At 40.4% G+C, this 19907-nt stretch overlaps 1 protein-coding gene across 12 annotated transcripts in view; it reads right to left on the bottom strand.

The window, feature by feature from the left end:
• Window positions 1-19907, bottom strand: part of RHOBTB1 (Rho-related BTB domain containing 1) — a 140127-nt gene that overhangs the window by 9233 nt on the left and 110987 nt on the right. For 11 of the 12 annotated variants that reach the window (XM_010857423.1, XM_010857422.1, XM_010857427.1 and 8 more), the window contains 3 exons: window positions 11763-11948; window positions 5640-6619; window positions 3372-3490 (listed from right to left, as the gene is read on the bottom strand). In XM_010857423.1, coding sequence (XP_010855725.1) covers window positions 3372-3490; window positions 5640-6619; window positions 11763-11948 — 1285 coding nt within the window. The remainder of the gene's footprint in view (window positions 1-3371; window positions 3491-5639; window positions 6620-11762; window positions 11949-19907) is intronic. The other variant, XM_010857431.1, reaches the window with a different exon arrangement.

Here is a 19907-nt window from a genome sequence, read left to right as displayed (position 1 = left end):
ATTATTTTTGGCATCAGGAGATGATAGATTCCAGGAAGCAGCCCTGCCCCAACACTCCCAATGTCTTCAGAGCATTCTGACATTTGTAAGCATCTATGACCTACTGTTTCCTTCATGTTTAATATAACACTAACACTTTTATTTATAAAAGCTATGGCTCTTTTTGGCAAATAATGTTAGGGATCCTCGGAAGTAACCAACAAATGAAAATAAACAACATTTTAGAACATGCACTTTTTTTTTCCTCGCTGTTGATTTTTTTCCCTGTGATTTCAACATTACTAATAAACTGAGTAGCAACAGAGAGACCATTTTTATAGAACTTTTAAAAATAATATAAATAAAACAAATGGAATTAAAACTGTTGTGCCCTACCTGCTGAATGTAGCTTTAAAAAAAAAAATAAGAATACAATGCTACCCTAAACAACGACCCATATTCCAGTTTAGCTGGTTTAAAAGTTTAATTGCAAAGATCAGCTCAGACTATTAGGCTTATAATTAGAGATGGTCTCATAGAGAATGAGAAAGTATTCTAGATCCAGAGCATTGCTTACTACAACATGGGCATGCATTTTTAATGAACCACTTGCTGAGTACCTCTGGGGAGAGAATTATGCTTACTGCTACATTAAAAGTAATGAGAAAAATAGAAGTAAAATACAGTGTCTTAAATATTAAATGACAAAAAAAGTTAAAAGAACATCAGTGGGCATATTTTATTCCTTTCTGGATATGTATGTGAATTCTATTAATGCAAAAAAAAAAAAAGGTTGGATTTTGTGGGGGACGTCAGATTTTCACAAAACAATAAAGAATAAAAAGGTGGCCTAGAAAGCACAGGCCCATGCATATACAGGCCTAAATTAACCATAGAACATTTATTGAGACTTCACCTAAGTACCTCTTCTTACCCCCATAACCACCTCTACCACACTCGGCTAGTTTAGGAAGGGACCTGGTGGCTTGTTTGTTACCTGAGGACTTTCAGGGGACAAAGACCTTGAACTCCTCATGGAAACAATTTAACAAGAATCCTCCAGGAAAATAGTCATCGACATTGCTTGAGCCTTTGTATGTTTTAGGCACCAAATCTGATGCTCTACACACATACTTTCATGACTGACCTGCCCTTTGGAGATGGTTCTCTTGTGGTCCCCATTTTAGAGATGAGGACACAGGTCTAAAGAGGGTCGGTCTCTTATAGAGTTCATAACTATATAACAGAACACTTCCGTGTACCCTGGAAGTCATGAGAAGGGGCAGGAAAGACTGGACTTATCCGCAGCTCACACCATTCTTCATATATTAGGTGTCTTGGTATAGACTTGGTATAGAACAAGGTAGCTTGGTTCCTTGGCCTTTGTGTTTCGAGCTGGGTTGAAACTACACATCTGTATCAGGCTCAGCTGTAGTTCTAAGTGGTGAGCGACCTAGTCCTTGAGGTGGGGAGGGGGGTGGGCAGGGTGATGCTAAACAGACGCCACACCAGAGAGAGGCTGTGACGTGACCAGACCCACGTGCATTCACATCGGCTGCCAAGTTTCTGTTTTGGTCACCTCTCCTGCACATTTTAATCTGGAGACAATTACAGTCCATTCTGAGAAGGGATAAAGGGGATTAGCATCAGTGAGGTCAGCTCTGACAGTGTCTCTTTGTGCCTGGGCCCCGGACCTTGATCAACTGCTCTCTGCCAGGTGACAAGCAGGTACCCTTGGGCACATACTTCAGCAAGCTGGAAAAAGAGGGGAAGCGAGTCTTGTGGCTCTTTTATCTTGAGAGATTACTGAAGTTGGTGCTGTGCCAGTTAGATGAGGTTTTATTAATTGGCAGCATCCCCCAATTTTCTTGAAAAAGAGGGAAAGAATATCATCAATGCCTCCAGTATCCACATAAGGCTGACATCATTTTGCATTTAGTGCTTATGAGGTGCTTCACAGGTATTGACACTCACACCTTGCAACCACATTACGGGTTATGACCACATTTTCCAGATAGGGAGGCCGGAGCTCAGAAAGGTGATCACTGGCCCAAGGCCAAACAGCTTGTACGCAGAGGAGTCGGGGATCTAAGCCCCACAGTCCCTTCACTGGGTAGCCTCTACCAGTTGCTGTGGTCTTAGTAATGATGCTCCCAGACACCTTTGATGGTAGAGGAAAGACTTCATTTAGCTGCAGGTGAGGACCTCCTGGTTTACGAAGGCTGGCAGACATCAGAAGAGGTCATCAGGATAATTCTAACATCTTTTCCCCCGACTGTCTGCTGCCGGGGGTTGGTTTAGGAGCAGCTGCAGTCTGTTCTGAAAGCAGGAGGGTGGCCTACTGACAGCCAGCCATCCTGGCTTGTGATTACAGGATTCTGTTTCCCTACTTGGGGATGCAAACGCAGGCTCCTGGGTCACAAAGGGAGTGCTCAGATTTCTGGTGTGAGGGCTTCCCTTTGAAGTTAGTTACTGTTTTCTGTGTTTCTGTTACAAGTTTGGAGAGATGTTGAGATAAGCAAAAATAAGCCCATTAGGACAATAAGCTTGATGGGGTGTCCCCAAATATATTTTTAAAAGATGGATAAGAAATATTTGCCAAACTCGACAAAAAATGTCTACCTCTAGAAACAAGTTAGAAATGCTTGAAGGGAATTTTTCTTTCTTTTCCAACAACTTGTGAAGACGTGGAGATACAAGGTCTCCAAGATGTTGCTTGCTCTGCTCTAATAATATTCCTTTTTTGGAGATAGGGCCAGCATTTGACAAGTGACCCAGTGGCTTCTACTAGATGTAACAGGTAGTCTGAGAGACCCTTTGCTCCATCTCTGTTTCCCTAGAGGTGACAAGCCCTAGAGTTGAGGCCTGTTAGGGCAGAGAGCCTCAGGGACTATTACAGATCAAGGGGACCTTGAGCATGACCTAGTACATCTCTCACCTTTAGGATAAGGAGACTGAGGCACAGGAAGGTGGCTTTTTAAGATCCCTCATCTGTTGTTGGCAGGAGTCAAGCCCAGGTTTAAGTGACTGAAGACACTTTTCACTGTCTCCAACTCCTAGAAGACAGCGTGCCCCTTCTTTGAGGGGATTTTGATAGTACCTTGCCTGATGACATTTGTTAAAAAATATAGCTGTACATGTTTTCAGGGATGAGGAGCCCTGTGAGGATGAAAGGATATGGGGGGACTTGGCGGTTCACACATAGCAAGTGAACAACAGGCTTCTCATAATTGTAGAATTATGGAAAGAGGGTGACCTGGTACTCAAGCATTGCCTAAAAAAGTCTTCCAAGTTAGCAGTTAAAGAATCAAAGTCCTCTGGCAACACTTTCTAATATAAATACACATGCATATTCATTAAGATGCCGCTTGGGCTTTTCGGAAGGCACCTACCTCACTGTTGGCGCTTTCGACAAACGACCCCCCGAACATGGCAGCCATCCACTTGCAGCTACAGATCAGCAGCGGTTTGTGGGCACTGATGGCTCCATCGTCCAGCTTAAATGTCACATCTGCCCAAGGATGGAGGAAGCACAAGCCTGTGAGCCAGCCTTGCCAGGGGTTCCATCCATATCCATCTGCCCAGTCTCTCATCTCTTTTCCATACCCTTAACCACTGATGCGGTGTCCACCCCCACCTTGGGCACCAATTCTCTCCATGTCCTCCAAGGATATAAGGAGTAAGCATTTAAAATTATACATAAGGTCACAACAGAAATACTGTGAACCATAAAGTAACATAAAGGAGAAGAATATTCTTTTCTTATTTAGAAAAGTTTCAACATGGAGAACAGTAGAAAGAATAATAAAACAGTAACTGGTTTATCACACGCTTAATTTTTTCATGTTTGCCTTAGCTATATAAAATGTGTGTAGATATTTTTTAATAGCATACTTCAAGAAAAGTTATGACCAACATAGACAGCATATTAAAAAGCAGAGACATTACTTTGCCAACAAAGGGCCGTCTAGTCAAAGCTATGATTTTTTCAGTAGTCACATACGGATGTGAGAGTTGGACCATAAAGAAAGCTGAGCGCCGAAGAACTGATGCTTTGGAACTGTGGTGTTGGATAAGACTTTTGGGAGTCCCTTGGAGAGCAAGGAGATCCAACCAGTCCATCCTAAAGGAAATCAGTCCTGAATATTCATCGGAAGGACTGATGCTGAAGCTGAAACTCCAATACTTGGCCACCTGATGCGAAGAACTGACTCACTGGAAAAGACCCTGATTCTGGGAAAGACTGAAGGTGGGAGAAGAAGGGGATGACAGAGGATGAGATGGTTGGATGGCATCACTGACTCAATGGACATGGGTTTGAGTAAACTCTGGGAGTTGGTAATGGACAGGGAGGCCTGGTGTGCTGAGGTTCATGGGGTCACAAAGAGTTGGACATGACTGAGCGACTGAACTGAACGCACTCCTAACTACTTTGCCAAGAATTTTCTAAAAATAAGATTCTCCTAGATAACCATACCATTATAACTCTTAAGAAAATCAGCAATAATTCTTTAATATCATCCATTATCTAGTTCATGTCCAATTTTTTCTAATTACCCCCAACTGTATTTTATAGTTTTTTTTTTTTTTTTAATAAAAAGAATCCAGTTGAGGCTCCCACTCTGTGTTTGGTTACAAATCCTCTCTAGTAAGGAAAAGGAGATTTCATCAATTTCACTTAAGGTCCATTGTTTCATTTACTGCAGGTAAATCTTTGTAACATTTCTTTTCATTAACTTTCAAGACTCTCTCTCTACCATGATTGTCAATGTTTGGAGTAAATATTACTCAAAGTTTTAAAATTAATTAATAGATTCAGTGACCAGTTATTAAATGCATATTTCTATGGCAGGAATTATGAAAGATGAAGACAAAAACAGAAATATCTATATAATAATGGAAGTCAAGAAGTCAAATTTTTACAATGAAACATACACAGAGAGGACAATTACAGAACAAAAATAGCACAAGCCTATGAGATAGCATAAGCATGGACCAGTCACTCATCTTAGATACAAGTTATCAGGATGCTTGGGCAACCCTTGGTGCAGTTATCAAAGATAACAAAGGGACAAAAAGCATCCAGACAAGCAGGGCACAGGATGGTGAGAACACAAAGGAGAAGGGAGAGAAACTGATGAGGCTTTCCAGATGGGACCCTTTCCAGAGGGTCACCAAAATGGCCCCAAGGCTTTCAGCGACCCTGGGATCAAAGGCTGCTGATTTTTGTCATGGGTGCATGCTAAATGGTGAGTAGAAAATATCAGGGAAGGAATCCTGAAGGGCAACTATGAGTACTGAGCTGACTGGCTCAGGCTCAGGGGTAGCTTGACCTACCTTTGAGAAGCACTATGACACCATGGGGCTCTAGGAGGTAGCTTGCATTCAAATCCTGGCTCCACCACTGACTGCTGGTATAAACCATAGGCCAGCTACCTAACCTCCCTGCCCCTCAGTTTCCCCATCTGCAAAATGGAGATCATCATATTTTACCTTTAAGTGTGATGAGAATGAAATAGGCGAATACATATACTTTAGGTACATCGGGAGAAAAGTACTTGCACAAGTCAGCGATCGTTATCTCCCCCTCCTCATGTCTGGCTAATGTTTGATAAAACACAACCAAAGGTCCTGATGGCTTTGCCAATGGACCCGCTCACCTGAGAATGTCCCCTTGCTGAGACACTCTTTTATCCTATTGGCTTTCCGGACATGAAACGCTTTCGTAATCTCCTGGTTCATGAAGGCTTCCTTATTCATGATGTTTTCCACCATCATCCGCAAATCAAACATCTCCAGGACCTCTGCGATCTGAGCCAGGCCCACCAGATCTTTTTCCTTTTCATCCAGTTGCCCCGTGTAGAGAAACTGGAGCAGGGTCCGGAAAGGGCCTGGCTGGACGGACGCGTCCATTCTGACCACGGTCACGGGGCCCAGCCGCTTTGAGACGGGGTTGACCTGCATCTCCTTGTGCATGCCGATGAACCCCTTGCTCCAGCCCGACAGGGTCTGTGTCTCTGCCACCAGGTCCTCGGCGTCCAGCCCCAGGGTCTCCTGTTGGGACAGGTTCTGGCTCGAGGGGGTCCACTGATCAGCCTGAGGCGTCCTTGGGGTGCCCTCTTCCCTTTCCTCATCTGGGTCAAGACTCTGTGCCCACTCCTGGGAATCCCTGCTTTGCTTCTCTCTCTCACAAGCTCCTTCACTCCAGTGGGGGGTTTCTTCACATTCCATTAAAAAAAGATCATAAAACTTGGAAGAGGAGGTAGCGAGGTAAATTCGGTGTGCAAAGATCTGCTCCTGGTCCTGGAGGATGAAGAGGACGTCGGCACACAGAGGATTGTCCAGTAAACAGGCAGCTTCGTTCGTCCCCGTGGAGGGACATTCTGGAACTTTGATGACCGGTGGGGGGGCTTTTGGAGGTAGGAATGGTGCCTGAAGTAAAGGTTTCTGGACTTTCTTCAGGTGGGATTTCCAGAACTGCAAGTGCCGTCGCGAAATGAGCGCCGCTCGGATTGCGTTGTCAAACACGTCTTTGATGCCAAACTGGTCAAACACACTTGTTTCATAGTAGGGTATACCCAGTTCCTTTGCAACCTCTCGGCCTTTTTCTGGGGGCAGAATATCCCCTCTCTTTATGGGCCTGAAATAGAATATTTTTAACATTAGAATCCGTCTTATTTCAGGAAAAAAATAGTAATCAGGGCCTATCTAAGCACCTATTTTAAATCCTATTCAGACTTTTTTTACTAGACTCTTGAAAAATCTACGACCAACCTCAAATCTTTGAAATATAAAGGACTTATGACGGCAGGGGAAAAAATGCTTTCAGTAGTAACAACAATAACTCAAGCATCACCCATTTCACTAGCTGTTTGTTCCTGGGTACGTTACTTAACGTTTTTCTCAGTTTTCCCATCTGTAAAATGGGAAGAATAACAGTAAGTACTTGCATCTTAAAGGATGACTGAAAGGTTTAAATGAGATAATTAGCCCAGCATAGTACCTATTCCACAGTGAGTGCTTGATCAGTGTTAGCTGATAACCATCATTACTGCCACAATCAGCATCATTTTCATCATTTTCCCCTTATGCTTACATTTTGCTTTATAACTTAAAAAGGAATCCACGTTCATTTTCTCACTCGGGCCTCCCAGTATCCCTATGGGTGCTGTTTTCGTTCTGTATCCTGAAGAAACAGGCAGAAAGTTTAAAGGTCCTTTCCACTTGGGAAATGTCTTAAGGTCACATTTTAAAGTCACTGAGAGCGCTTTACTAAGCAGTCAGAGTCCAGAACTCCCTAGTTCTAGGCTAAATGATCCATGTCCAACAGCTCACCTAAGTCTCCTCTATTAGTTTTGTGAACCTTCTTTCATATCTCACCCTTTCTCTTCCCCTCTTCAATCAGGCAATCATCTTTTGCCTGGATTAGTACATTAGGCTCTTAACTCATCTTTCTTCAGAATTTTTCCACATTTTAGCTCATAGCATTCACTGTTACACAAAAATTCCTTATGTACTACAAGTATGACTTAGCTGCAATTCTTTAAAAAAAATTTCCTCTGGTTCCATAGAGCCCAGGGAATAAAATCTAAACCCTTTAGAGTGGCACACAAGGCCCATTTACAGTCTAATCAGCCCCCAAGAAGCCAAGCTTCTGGAATCATTATTGGCAGGCAGAACAGTGCTGTAATTACGGTATAACCATGATCAAGACACAGATGAATTCCAGAACGCAGGCAAGATAGGATCTGTCGTTACATTGTTCACAAACACATACTTGATTCTGAGATGCACTCTTAGGAGATGATCTTCCTAAATAAAATATCTGGTGCACAGGACCAAGGGTGATGTTTGTGTAACAGGGACAGGTCTTAGGAGAAATACGGTAATACTGGATAGAATTTGGATTTGAGGCTCTAGATGGAAATGAGGGAAAACTGCACAGAGTTGTAGAGGTGGAAGTAAAGAAGGGTTAACTTCAGGCTTTGCTCCTATGGGCTTTTGATGGATTATGAATTGATGAATCTCTTTAAGACTTAGATCAGATACCACCTCCTTCATGAAACCTCAGAATTGTCTACGGAAAGGACTGTGCCCTGGAGCTCTCTGTAACTCTCCTCCACACATGCAGGGTGTGAGGCCTGAGTATCCTAACCTTTGACACAGAAAGTTCTGAGGCCCGGGGCTAGTCTCTCATTTGCCAGGAGGCCTCTTTCCCTCTGCGTGGCTTATAATATGCAGTTCCTAGTCCATGTATTTAAGAATAGAAGGAACATGAAATGTTTTCAGGACATTTATCCAAGATGTACCTAGAACATCAGAAATTATCTTGACAAAGTACCATTTGCTTTTGCTGTGAGAGCATAAAAACTTATGTCTGTATAAAATTTTATAATAAGCTTATTAAGGCAAAGTACCTACTACCTGGAAGGAAGGCAGTAATTTCAACATTTTGGGAAAACCTATGTTTACCAGCAAAAAAACAGAGTTAAGAATAAAACACATATACAATTATTTTTTAAAAGAATATTGAAGGAGTATATGTTTTAAAAAAATTCATTCCTCCCAAGATTGGTATCCACATTTTATATAGATGGAAACAAATCCTTCTTCAAGCTGTATTTTAAATGTGTGACACTCTAAAAATAACACCACCAGAGAGCCATTTAAAAAGCAGTATTGTTTTTAACCATAGGTCTATGTAATCTTTAAAAACTGGACACGGCCACCTTAGGAATGAAATACTCTAAGAAGTTGGATGGAGGAAGATGAGAAGGTTAAAAATACTTGGATATGAGTATTTGCATGAACTTGATGTTCATGGGGCCAAGAATCATAGATGATGGCTCTGAATTTCACTTCAGTTCAGTTCAGTCACTCAGTCGTGTCCGATTCTTTGTGACCCCATGGACTGCAGCACACCAGGCTTCCCTCTCTATCACAAACTCCCGGAGCTTACTCAAACTCATGTCCATTGAGTTGGTGTTGCCATCCAACCATCTCACCCTGTCTTCCCCTTCTCCTCCCACCTTCAATCTTTCTCAGAATCAGGGTCTTTTCAAATGAATCAGCTCTTCGCATCAGGTGGCCAAAGTATTGGAGTTTCAGCTTCAGCATCAGTCCTTCCAGTGTATATTCAGGACTGATCTCCTTTAGGATGGACTGGCTGGATCTCCTTGCAGTCCAAGGGACTCTTGAGTCTTCTCCAACACCACAGTTCAAAAGCATCAATTCTTCTTCACTCAGCTTTCTGTATAGTCCAACTCTCACATCCATACATGACTATCCAGACATGAATTTCACCTACCTTTATTATAAATCTTAATTTCCAGAAAGACATTATTATGAGTAACTAACATTTTGTTTAACACTTCACCAAGTTCAAAGTGCTTACTTATTTTTTTTTGCTGTACTTGGCAATAGGCAGGATCTTAGTTCCCCAACCAGGAATCAAACCAGCCCCCCTTGCATTGGGAGCTGAGTCTTAACCACTGGACTACCAGGGAAGGCCCCCAAACACTTTTATATACCATATCATAATTAGAGAACTCACTTTAAGCTCTGGCCAACCATTTTACAAAAATGGGTTCCTGGCTAAGATGATGGTGAAAGGAACATTGGGGTACATGTGTCTTTTAGAATTGTGGTTTTCCCAGGGTATATGCTCAAGTGGGATTTCTGGGTCAGATGATTTATTCCTACTTTTTAAAGGAATCTCCATACTGTTTTCTGTAATGGCTTTGTCAGTTTACATTCCCACCAACAGTACAGGTGGGTTCCCTTTTCTTCACATCCTCTCCAGCATTTATTATTTATAGATTTTTTTTTTTTTTGGATGACCATTCTGACTGGTGTGAGGTGATACCCCATTGTAGTTTTGATTTGCATTTCTCTAATAATGAGCAATATTGAGCATCTTTTCATGTGTTTATTGGCCACCTGTATGTCTTCTTTCATCTGTATGTAGGTGAGGAAGCAACAGTTAGAACTGGACATGGAACAACAGACTGGTTCCAAATAGGAAAAGGAGTACGTTAAGGCTGTATATTGTCACCTTGCTTATTTAACTTCTATGCAAAGTACATCATGAGAAACGCTGGGCTAGATGAAGCACAAGCTGGAATCAAGATTGCTGGGAGAAATATCAATAACCTCAGATATGCAGATGATATCATCATTATGGCAGAAAGTGAAGCAGAACTAAAGAGCCTCTTGATGAAAGTGAAAGAGGAGAGTGGAAAAGTTGGCTTAAAACTCAACATTCAGAAAAGCAAGATCATGGCAAATAGATGGGGAAACAGTGTCAGACTTTATTTTTTTGGACTCCAAAATCACTGCAGATGGTGACTGCAGCCATGAAATTAAAAGACACTTACTCCTTGGAAGGAAAGTTATGACCAACCTAGACAGCATATTAAAAAGCAGAGACATTACTTTGCCAACAAAGGTCTGTTTAGTCAAAGCTCTAGTTTTTCCAGTAGTCATGTATGGATGTGAGAGTTGGACTATACAGAAAGCTGAGTGCAGAAGAATTGATGCTTTTGAACTATGGTGTTGGAGAAGACTCTTGAGAGTCCCTTGGACTGCAAGGAGATCCAACCAGTCCATCCTAAAGGAAATCAGTCCTGAATATTCATTGGAAGGACTGATGCTGAAGCTGAAACTGTAATATTTTGGCCACCTGATGCAAAAAGCTGATTCATTTGAAAAGACTCTGATGCTGGGAAAGATTGAAGGTGGGAGGAGAAGGGGACGACAGGGGATGAGACGGTTGGATGGTATCACCGACTCAATGGTCATGAGTTTGGGTAAACTCTGGGAGTTGGTGATAGACAGGGAGGCCTGGTGTGCTGCAGTTCATGGGGTTACAGAGTTTGACACGACTGAGAGACTGAACTGAAGTGATATGTTCTTTGGAGAAATGTCTGTTTATGTCTTCTGCCCATGTTTTGATTGGGTTATTTGTTTTGCTGATATTGAGTTGTATGAACTGCTAATAGATTTTGGAGATTAACCCTTTGTCAGTTGCTTTATTTGCAGCCAGGACATGAAAACAACCTAGATGTCTATCTCCATATGAATGGATAAAGAAGTTGGTGTATATCTAAACAACGGAATATTACTCAGCCATAAAAGGAACATATTTGAGTCAGTTGTAGTGAGGTAGATAACCCTGGAGCCTCTTATACAGAGTGAATTAAGTCAGAAAGAGAAAAACAAGTATTGTATATTAATGTGTATGTATATGGAACCTATAAAATTAGTACTGAGGAACCTAGTAGAGAACAGACTTTTGGACACAGCCGGAGAATGTGAAGGCAGGATGAATTGAGAAAGTAGCACTGACATATATACACTATCATGTGTAAAACAGATAATGGGAAGTTGCTAAATAACACAGGAAGCCCAGCCTGGCACTCTGTGATGACCTAGAGGGGTGGGATGTGGGAAGGGGAGGGAGGATCAGGAGGGAAGGAATAAACACACACACACACACACACACACACACATGATTCATTTGTGTTGCTGTATGGCAGAAACCAACAAAACTGTAAAGCAATTTTCCAACAATTAAAAAATATGTAAAATTTTTTTTAAAAGAAATAATGGTGAACACGAGAGGGGTCAGGACATATCTCTTCCTCATGATTAACAAGCTAACTTAAAGTATTCAGACTGATTGATGGGATCTTGGAGCCACTAAAGAACAGAACCCAAGGCTACAAAGACATCTGCTACCTCTAAATTTTAATTTAACTGGCACACTGAGTCCCTTGGCTTACCTTGCTAAAGGGCGTCTGGCTCTATTAACAGCTTCAAGATCAGCATAGCGGAGATCTAGCTGGCAGCCAACTAGAACAACAGGTGTGCGAGGGCAAAAGTGCTTGATTTCTTGATACCACATGGTTTTCACATGATTTAGGGAATTGGGATTAGCGATCGAAAAACAGAGGACCACAACATCGGACCTACAAGGAAATCACAAAAGAAGCTGTATTGCTTTTTCACTTTTTCTCTTTTATCATCAGGATTCCTCCCCTTCCCCATCCATCGAATGCCATATCATTTCACAATTTAAAAAAAAAGACCAGATATTAAAATACATCTCGGAGTCATGCAAACAGCCCATTAAGCCCCCACATTCCAGCACCCACACAGCCTGAGTTCATGTCCATGTTGCACTGCAGGAGGCCTAGGCACTGAAAAGTTCTGGATGAAGTTATTTCACAGGATAGATGGTTACCCAAACTGGACTCAGTCCTGGAACCACCACATGCTGAACTATTTCTATTCATCACAAGAAATAGTTTCAAGATAAAAGGAAATAATAAAAACTACCATTTACCAGTGTAAACAGAAAGGTGATGATGACTCAATGAAATAAAGCGAACAGTTTAAACATTGCAGAAAATGTAACAGGTATTTGCTGTACAGGGTCGGCAAATACACAGAAGGATTTCTGCCCTTCTTCACCCTCAAGCACAAATGTAGAGAGCGCAACCACTTAATCTGTTTCTGAAAAGAAAAAGTCCTGAATTTGCAGGAATTTCCACTTTTTGCTAGGTATAAGGTAAGAAGGTAGTATTTAACAAAAAACTAGCCAGAGTTAGATGGATGGCTAATAAGATGAGAAAATGTTGGAAGCAGACTTATCAAATGTTATATATGACATATAGCAGGTATATGGAAAAAGGAACATTGTTTTGTAGTCAGTTGTGACATAAATCTTCCATGTTTTATATAATAACTTACCATTCTAGAAGCCAAAGAACTGTTTTACAGAACAGTTGTTCAATTATGGTGTTTGATAGATAACTGCTAGAAGGCATCTTTAATAAGAATTATAAACCATCTTTCTAGGTTAAGATATGCAGAATGATGACATTGAAAACATGGAGGCAGAAAAATATAAAGGATAGAAAAAGTTATACCCAAGGATTCAAGACTGTTTTGCAGTTATATTCAGAAATAAACTTACAACTTTATTAGATGTTAATTTATTGCCTTTATTATTTATGTAATGAGAAGAATGAAGTTGATGAATCAAAACACCTTCTTTTTAAATCATTAATGAGCTTTTCTCCCTACATATCAATGAAGACAAATATATATATCCAGGAAACCATAAAATTTCTAAAAATAATCATTTGCAATGCAGCAAACTGCAGGGTGCTTATATTAAATGTAATTCACAAGTTGAGTCTTTAAATTTATATCCAAGAAAAACTGCACCAGACCACAACAAATAGAAAAATCCTGACATTAAAATATTTACAAATTATAAAGGAGGACCTAGAACGCAAAGCAGATGAAGTGTATTAATCTGCATGTTTAAAATGTCCTTGAAATAAAGATCTTATCAAAGATTCTTGGGCACTGGAAAATATAATGTGTGTAAAAATATGCATAACTATATAGACGAAAGGGAAGCATGTCTTGTCTTTGGGATTCTGATTTAGTTAGTAGAATATTCTGTGCACAGTCTTACTTGTAATCAGCATAAATAACGGTATCCAGTAAAGTCAAGAACGCTTTGAATTTTACATTTTTTTAGGAGCAGAGTCTTCTATTATTCATAATACTATTTCTATAGGATATCGGATACAGCTCTGCTATAAGCTTCATCCCAATCATAAAATGAAGCCACCAAGAATTCCAGCACAGTGAGAGTAATATGGTAATATCTGAGGTTCAAAATCATAAAGAAAGAATTGAAGAACTATATCCAGCGCATAAATGTGGAATAGTATATATATATGTGTGTAATAAAATTGTTCTAATTCGTACCTTCTATTTCCATATTAAGGCACGCTGCTATAAAGGAAATCATTCTCAGAGCTTAATTTATATGACAGACATGTAGCAAAATGTCAATTCTGTTATCTAATTTTATGATACAGCATGTGCGGTTTTGAAATCAGAGCTAGCTCGGTTGCCAAGGTTACCGTGCTACCACTCATGCCATTGAACATATACTAGCTGCTATCCAGATGACCTGTAAACAAGTACAGACAGGACCCTGGGGGTTGGAAAAAATGGAATCTCCCGATGAGAACAGCACAATGCCATTGCACAATACAGGTCCGGAGGGCCCAATTTCTAACTGTGTCACATCAATATCTCAGTGCATGAAATGCTGTTGGAAAGCTGGAAAAATAATTCAATGCTCTGTAAATATTTTGCTTCAAAAGGATGATGGTTAAAGAGAAGAGGTTGTGCTGAGAGCAATACTACCTCTGAAGCGAAAATAACTTATTGAGTCAAAATTCTATTTGCATCCTTGAAATGAAGTTATCCATCTTCTAAAAAATTTTTTTAAATGGACATTTAGATGCTCTGAGAATCTGTCCCCATGATTTTACATTGGAAGCAGATAAAAAATTAAATCATATTTGATCTACCAACCTGCTTAAATGTCTTTAACCCTTCTTGATTTAAATACCAATTCAAGTTAAGAAACATGACATACAGATTATACAGAATCTTAGTGTTAAGTCCTGCTGTACAAATGCAGTGTCCTAAAACTGATTTTAAGCAAAAGCCTGAGGATCAATGGATGTAGGGACAGGGCTGTAGAAAGATGCTGCACTGACACATTCCTCCTCCCCCAGCATTCTTTTCTAATTCCTAAATTTCAACACATCAGTATCCTCTATGATATAAACATCTATACAACCAAGTAACTATTTTGAGAATGCCATTTATTCCCTCTAGATATTGAGCCATTTTTCTATCTAGTCGAAGAAGACACAAAACCTGCAGCTAAGAATATCTCCAGCTTTAGGCAGAATTCCAAGGAGCTAGAGATATTAAGTAACTTTTAATCAAAACATTCATTCCTGGGTAGAGACTATTCAATGTCTGACATGAGTTTGTGTTTAAAAATGCCATTCCTGTGAGAGATAAAAAGAAAAAGGCAAGTTCTAGCATTTCTGCTTCCATGGCTCTGTTACATTTTTTTTTTTTTATCTTTGAAGAGTTGTGTTTAAAATAATTGAGTTGAATTTTAAAAAATAGTTGGGAGGGGGAGGTATGATGAGGACATTCGTACATATTAGGCAGCAGAGTTGGCCTAGAAATGACCTCAGGGTTCCTATTTCAGCTGTAAAAAGAATCTGATAGGATTTAAATGGAGTCTTACAGCTATTTGGAGTAGAAAGAATAAGAATTCGAGAATGCTGAGGCAAAAGAACACAGGAGACAAAACTCAAGCTCCAGAACTTGAATACTGAGAAGAGTAAGAAGAGGTTTGGATTTTTTTTTTTTTTTTGACTGAGCTAAGTGGTCTTATTCTTTTAAAGAAAGTCAAGATTACAAAGGATCTAAGTGTATGGTCTTGGTTGCTTGCCTGTGAATGTTTATTTATTTATTTTTTTGAGAAAACTGTGATTTATTGTTTCTAAGGGGAATGTCGGTATAAACGTTTCTCTAGGGTACTGACACATCAAATAATGCCTGTGAAACAATCTGAAGTAAATTCATCAATATGTGTTGAAACAATTGCAGATCTACAGTTTAATGGAGCTGTGGGAGGTAGGGAGGAGACCAGAGAGAGACCTAGTCATCCCCCAAATGCTTGAGCTGATAAAGCTGTCAATTGTAGCAGTTCTTCTTCTATATGAAAAAGTAATAAAAAACAAACAACAACAAAAAAAACCCATTATTTTTTTTGCTATCTTTCAAGGAGAACACTGGACAAAGACAGCATGCGAAAGATTGGCAAAGATATTTGGATAACTTAAGGAATGTATGCAAAGTTGGAGCCAATCTTTGTTGGAGGATTAAAGAAAAAAAATCTGAAAAAATGCAACTTACCCACATATCTTGGGCCAATACAGACTTTAAAAAAATGCACTATATTATTATATTATTTATTGTATATTGCTATGGGCATAGAGTGAAATCTTTTACATTGTCTTTAAAAAATAGATTGCTATTAAATATAAGGTGGATTTTCCTTTTAGGGTAATAATGTGTGTGTGTGTGTGTGTATGTGTGTGTACATATTTTTTCTCTTTCAAGATGGACTTTAAACACATTTGAAATGCCACCCATTCTCCTGGCCAGTCTTTATCATCTAGATTCAAATATAGGAAACTTAGTGGAAAAAGATCAGGGAAGCAAACAGAAACGCAATTCACCCTTTGAAGAAGTGGTCAAAAAGGACAGAGATAATAATATCAAATATTTCTATTAGGAATGAATTGTCCATGTTCTCTACTATCACAAAAGTACTTTCTATCTTCTTAGCTTGTCTTCTCTGCTTTGTCACCACTGTCCAGCTAAAGAGCTGTGGGCCTTGGGTTTTCTTATCTGCTTAAGTGAAAAAAAAAAAAATTGCTAAATTATCCAGGCCAGCATGGGCAACGTGAAGGACAGTAGACTCCATCCAGTCCTCCAGATAGCTGTGAGCAGGACATCCATAGGCTCCCATCCAACTGGCCTCTTCCCAGGGTGCCAGTTCTGGTTTGGTCTCTTGCTAAGACCCTTACACTTGGTGACCAAGAATAAACTAACAATCCTGTTTACCTGAATCTTCTTGGAAGTATATCCTTCTTAACATATACTTTTATACTTCTTCTATGGTAGGATTACATATCTTTATGTCACTATTGCCTATTATTATTTCTTTTTTAAGTAGAGACTCCCATATCCTTTATTGGTAGAGATCATGATCACATTTCAATGGGTGTTTGTTAACATACACAAGTCTTCTTCTGGCAAAGACTCAAGTAGATGTCCCTGACCTCCTCCTCCCTCCCCAGTAACCGAGGTAGGCTCTTTACAGAAACGTTTTCAAAACCATTCATGTCAACAATACACCTTTCATGCATATAGTCTGACAGCGCTGTGCAAACAGACAGATCAAAACATCACAAAACAGCTGGGAGCATGGCAGAAAAAAGGAATGTGTGACACGTGGCTTTGGAAAGTTTTAGTAGGGGAGCAGCCCGGTGTGTATGAGATGTGGAGGGAGTTGTCAGTGATGGTGAACATAAGCACCTGGAGATGAATGGCTGTGTAAACTCATACTCATGGAAAATGGAGAGGCCTGTAGGGGAGCGCCTGGCAGGGGGTCTGGGGAGAGCAGGGCAGAAACATGCAGCGCCCTGGATGTGAGCAGAGAAATCAAGTCAATACTTTACCAATAGCAGTGAGGCTTCTTAAGTACAGATGTTATGTGGGGAAAACTGAAAACACCCTGAAATATATTCAGATTTGGGAGTGATTAGCATGCGCAACTATTTCTCCCAAGCTCGTAATTGTATGTTTAGTAGGAAGCAAATATTTTAAATCAGTCTTCCCCCACCCTCCAAAAATGGGACTAAAGCAATGCACCCTCTTAAGTGTAGGAAAGCCATACCAACATCCCACCAATGCCACCAAATCCTAAGATAGATAATACCCAATCTTAAAAATGGTTGGTTCTGCCATTATAGTGCAAAAATTACAGAAGCCAATGACCTGGTCATATAAAAGCCTGTGTTATCATTCACTGTAACCAACTATTTTTTTAAATTTGATATCCCATTTTTCAATCTATGCTTCCTTTAGTGTACAAATATCTTCTATGACTTATGATGGGGTTATGTCCTGATAAATCCATCGTAAATTGAAAATATCATAAATCAAAAATGTATTTAATAAACCTAACCTACCAAACATCACAGCTTCATTGAGCCTACCCTAAACATGCTCAGAACACTTACATTAGCGTACAGCTGGGCAACATCAATGAACAAAAAGGCCGAATACTGTATACTGAATACTGTGCTGAATGTGAAGAATGCTTGTCTGGGTACAGAATGGTTGTAAATGTATCAATTGTTTACCCTGTTGACTGTGTGGCTGACTGGGAGCAGGGCTAGTACTTGGATATAGCCAACCTGGGGAAAAGATCAGAATTCAAAGTATGCTTTCTACTGAATGTGTATTACTTTTGCACCATCATAAAACAGAAAAATTGTAAGTTAGAGACCGTCTGCATTCTTACACCTCACACAATGATCAGAAAAAGCTGAATGCATATGAAGCCGTGTGAAGCACAAGTAAGTGATTAAAAGAAGCAGTGTAAGCAAGCTCATTTACCTCCTGGTCAATGAAAGCAGGAAACACTGATGCAGAAAAGGCTTCCTTAAAGGAGAAGGTGCAATTGTAGGAATACATTCCCTGCCTACTTCTCCTCATTCTCAATTCTCTCTGGCTTGCTCTGAACCTGCATGACTGAGGAGCTGCCTTCCTTCATGAAGGTGGACGTTTTCTCCTAAGAGCAAGGCTAGCTGCCCCCCTAATGGCGCCTACCTGTCAGCCAGACTGCCAGATGGCAGGGCTCTTGGATTAAACTCCTTGACGCTTCTGAATCCAAACTGTAAACTAGCAAGATCATCCCACCACTTTTACCTAGGCCTCGCCCCAGGCCTCTCTAAAATGATAAAGGTACAGGACCTGCCAAGTCACTTGTGCAGTATCAATAAGCAATCATTCAATCATTTCACCCAGAAATATTAATTGATATCCTACTACATGGCAGGTGCTCTTCCAGACACTGGGGACACAGCAATTAGTTAAAGACACAAATCACTGTCCTCAGTATGCTTATCTGTGTCACGCTTATATTCTACCAGAGAACAGAGGCAATAAGCAAGAAATATAGGCAGAATGTTTAGTATGGTAAATAGTGACAGGGCTATGCAGGAAAGTGGGCAGGGTACTGGGGACAGAAATACTGGAAAGCAGAAGTTGCTGTTGAAAGGCGGTGGCCATGGAGGCCCTACTGAAAAGGTGATATCTCAGTAAAGACCTGAAGGAAGTGAAGGAGCTGACATGTTGATATCTTGGGGGAAGAACACTGTGGAAGAGAAAACATCTAAGGCAAAGGTCCTGAGGCAGCAGCATTCCTGTGGTGTTTCCCTGAAGGTGAGGGGGAAACAGCAAGAGCTAAGCAGAGGCCATGCTGTCTGAAATATGGAGGGCCTCATGGGTGTATGGCTGTTACTCTGAGTGAACTCGTAGATGATTAGGGGCTTTTGAGTTGAATGAAAAAATGTATGTTTTAACAGGATCACCCTACTGCTGTAATAACTCCTAAATAGTGGTGAAGGGTGGGTTGTCAGAAGGCATAAGACAGTAGGAGAGGACAGTTAAAAAAAATAATCATCCAGAGAGAGATGATGGTGACTTTGTCCTGGGAGCAGTACAGGTGCTAAGAGGTGGCTGCGTTCGTTAAATGTGTGGAAGGTCGAGTCACTGGGGCCTGCTGATGGAGCAGGTATGGGACATGAGCAAAAGGAGTTGAGAATGATGCTGGAATTTCTGCTCTGAGCAATTCGTTCTTCCCTGTTCCTGGTACTGACATCTTTAGTTCAGCATTTTAACCCTGTACTGAAACTTTTTATGCTGCTGGCTTTCCCCGCTGCTCTTAGTCTCATCTTTAGGGATTCTGTTTTGTCTCTTTCACAGAGCACAACACAGTGTTTGTAACAAGACAGGCCCTCAGTGACCGCTTATAAAGTAAAAAAGCCTTGTAGATTCTGAAGGATGTAGATGCAAGTGTGTCTACAGACTCAAAATCTAAAAGAAATTTAGGCCTAAGATAAGTCAGTTAGGGGGTATGTTTAACTTTTAATAAAAAAATGATATGTGAGCTATTATATTTCTTCAGACATTTATTGTATAATCTGGAGGAGGAAATGGCATCCCACTCCAGTATTCTTGCCAGGAAAATCCCATGGACAAAGGAGTCTGGTGGGCTGCAGTCTGTAGGGTCGCAAAGCCTCAGACACGATTGAGCACGCATGCAGCTGTATATCATCATCTCTGGTCTATAGCAGAGCTTATCCACTAAATATATATTTTTAAATTATTTGAATTTATCTTAAAATCTATTTGTCCCACCTAATTGGATACTTTCATAATGCCAGAATAAA

Source organism: Bison bison, unplaced genomic scaffold, assembly GCF_000754665.1.
Source record: "Bison bison bison isolate TAMUID 2011002044 unplaced genomic scaffold, Bison_UMD1.0 scf7180017864380, whole genome shotgun sequence".
NCBI lineage: Eukaryota > Metazoa > Chordata > Mammalia > Artiodactyla > Bovidae > Bison > Bison bison.
This window is presented reverse-complemented; position numbering and strand designations above follow the sequence as displayed.